Below are 3,361 nucleotides of genomic sequence, written 5' to 3'. Positions count from 1 at the left end.
CAACAACCTTTTTAAGAAAGAGGTTGAAGTAATGTAAGAGGGAAGCTGTGTGTGCACAGTCCAGCAAGTCTGAGGCTGGAGGAAACTGAAAAAACCTTGATGCAATGATGGCAAGAAGCAAAATGATTAGCAGCTCCAGCAGTTATACTTTTCTATATATTGACGTAATATTGGGTACATTAATCAGCGTATGCGCAGCTGTGTGTCAACTAGTGCTAGTGGAATATACTTATTTGTTATCCGTATAAACAGTTTAATAGGAATATTGTCTATGTTTTGCATGTATACAACTGAACTCAGTACTGAGAAATGCATGTTAATAGTTGTAAAATCAAAAAACGACAACAAAAAAAAACATCAACCTGTAATTGTAATGTTAAAAGAACCTGCCGAGGTCAGCAAAACCAATTTCTGAAGTGAAGGCCATCTTCATATTAACAAACTGCAGCAAGTCAAATCCTGCAGATCTCAACCAATTGTGTTTTTTTTTCTAATATCATTTAAGGATTGCATCAAGTACAGTATATGAAGTGCTCACAATCATTTTAAGCACGCAGAGGAGGCTTTTAGTTTATGAAATAACAATCTGACAGAATGAAACACCTGGACTGTAAAGTAATCCTTTATGATTTTGTCTTTGTTTTTTTTTATTAATAGTGTGTTGTGCAAATACACACAAGGGTGAAATTGAGACATTATGCTTTACTGCAAACAAATCATTTTTGATCTGAATAGGACCACAAAAACAAAATTTAAAAATCCAGTCAATTTTTGTTCTGCTCTGCAATCAAAGGTTTGGGGTTGGCTAAGGTAAGCAAACTTATTTAAGATGAGGGAACAGTAGCAGCAACAGACAGTCACAGCTGAAGGAGCCTAATTTGTACTAGTTGGTGCTGAACATTTTCTCCTAAAAAGAAATGTATAACTGGATATAACAACAAAGAAATATATAAATGGTAAATGGACTGTACTTGTAAAGCACTTTTCTAGTCTTATTGATCACTCAAAGCGCTTTTCACACTACACTGTTACATTCACCTTTTCATACACACTGGTGGCCGTGGCTACCGTACAAGGTGCCACCTGCTACTCAGTAATCATTCACACACACTCACACTCCGATGACGTAGCATCGGGAGCAATTTGGGGTTCAGTAATTTGCCCTAGGATTAGGAGCTGGGTATCCAACCACTGACCTTCTGATTAGAGGATGACCCACTCTACTACTGAGCTACTACTTTTCTCCTGCATGTGGGACGGTTTTGTAAACACAAAGGTGAAAATGTTCTTCTCCTCCAACATGAACCTTGATGAAGGAGTTGGTCCCGGCCACAACCTGAGTCTTGTAGTTCTTGCTGTGAAAACAGCAAAACTCTTCCCTGCTTTTTTCTCTGCACTGGTTTTTATGCTATCACAGAGCTCCTGGATTTTTGCATCAGCCGCTTTTAACTCGCCTAACCCTCAATAACACATCGGCATCATGGCAGTTATTAAAGATAAGTTAACATCATCCTTTATTGATCCCCAGAGAGGAAATTCAAGTTTTGCAGCAGTACAGGGTAAATGGTAAAGGTCAAATAGAATAACATATAATAAATAAAAGATCAGTAAACTGTACAAAGATCAATATACTGTACAAAAATACAAATTGAATAATAAGTAGAGACACAAATAAAAAATAGCAGTACAAAATACATATTTAAGAGCAAGAGTCTGTATTGAAAGTGTTTCGATTGTCGATTGGGGGGGATATCAGTGCAGTGACAGCATGTGGCCTCCGCTGCTGTTATATAGTCTGAGGGCGGTGGGCATAAGGGAGCACCTGAAGTGCTGAGTTCGGCTCCTGGGTGGGATGATGCGCTGGCTGAATGAGCTGCCCATCTGCCACAGCTCATCATGGAGAGGGTGAGAGGGGTTGTCCAGGACTGTCTGGATTTTGTCCTTGATCCTCCTCTCAGCCACAGTCTCCAGATTGTCCAGGTGAAGGCCTACCACAGACGAGCCTTCTTAACCACTTTACTTACTTTTCCTGCTGACCTCACCAGCCTTGGTGCCACCCCTCTAGCATACCACAGCAAAGAAGAGTGAGGTGGCCACCACACACTGGTAGAAGATCCTCAGGAGTTTGCTGCAGACACCAAACGATCTGAGTTTCCTCAGGAAGAACAACCTGGTCTGTCCTTTCCTGAAGAGGGCGTACATGTTGTGAGACTAATCCAGTTTATTGTTAAGGTGGACCCCAAGGTACCTATATGAGTCCACCCTCTCCACTTCCAACTCCTGTTCCTCCAGTAGTCCACCACCACCTCCTTGGTATTGCTGATGTTGAGCTTCAGGTGGTTGCTGTTGCACCATGTGATAAAGCTCTGGCTCAGTCCTCTGTACTCCCCCCTCATCGTCGTCACTGATACATCCAACAATGGAGGAGTCATCAAAAAACTTTTGAAGGTGTCATGAACCAGAGTTGAACCGGAAGTCTGAGGTGAAGAGAGTGAAGAGGAAAGGCACCAGAACAGTTCCTTGGGGTACTCCGGTGTTGCTCGTTACGACCTCAGAGACACAACCGTCCACTCCAACATACTGCGGTCGGCCTGTGAGGTAGTCCAGGATCCAGGCTGTAGTGTTGGGGTGCAGTTGCATCTCCAGCAGCTTGTACCCCAGGAGGCAGGGCTAGATGGTGTTAAAGGCACTGGAGAAGTCAAAGAACACGACTCTCAAAGTGCTCCCCTGCCTCTTCAGGTGTGTGAGGGCCCTGTGGATTAAGAAGATGATGGCATCCTCCACACCGATGTGCTGCTGGTATGCAAACTGCAGAGTGTCCTGGAAAGCAGTGAGTAGTGAGCGACCTCCGGTGCTGAAGAACCATTCTCTCAAATGTCTTCATGACATGTGATGTGAGTGCCACAGGTCTGTAGTCATTGAGAGCGCTGGGACGTCCTTTTTATGGTACCGGGACGATGCAGGGGGTCTTCCACAAGTCGGGCACCTTCATCAAAGGTGGAAAAACAGCGAGAAAGGGAACAAAAATGATTGAGTCAGTTCAGTTTAATAAATACATTTTACGTGTAAAGACCACATTGCGAGTTGCATTGCTGTGGCATGTTTCTTCTAAATCCAAATCCTCTGACATTTTATACATGCGTGTACATTATTCAGCTAAAGACTGACTGTATTTATGCCTAATTGTCTGACTGAGAGACATAAAACACTGAGTGCAGTCAGTCACAGCACAATGCAGCAATGCAGTTACAAACAGAAAACATGTGCATTACTTGAGACTAGCAACACTAATTCTGCCTTCCTTACACTACAGATGATCAGATATTGTAAGTCAGACTGCTTTACATAACAAGAGCTTTCA

At 42.8% G+C, this 3,361-nt stretch overlaps 1 protein-coding gene across 1 annotated transcript; it reads right to left on the bottom strand.

The window, feature by feature from the left end:
- Window positions 1-1,234: 1,234 nt before the first annotated feature.
- LOC148189827 (cystatin-B-like) lies at window positions 1,235-2,396 on the bottom strand. Its single transcript, XM_088076027.1, is given in 3 exon segments — window positions 1,235-1,359; window positions 1,362-1,460; window positions 2,249-2,396. Coding segments are annotated over 3 exon segments (372 nt in total).
- Window positions 2,397-3,361: the final 965 nt, after the last annotated feature.

The sequence above is a fragment of the Plectropomus leopardus genome, chromosome 4 (assembly GCF_026936395.1).
Source record: "Plectropomus leopardus strain MGB_pleo_1.0 chromosome 4, ASM2693639v1, whole genome shotgun sequence".
Taxonomy (NCBI): Eukaryota; Metazoa; Chordata; class Actinopteri; order Perciformes; family Serranidae; genus Plectropomus; species Plectropomus leopardus.
Note: the sequence above shows the minus strand (reverse complement) of the source record. Positions and strands in the feature narration are given on the sequence as shown.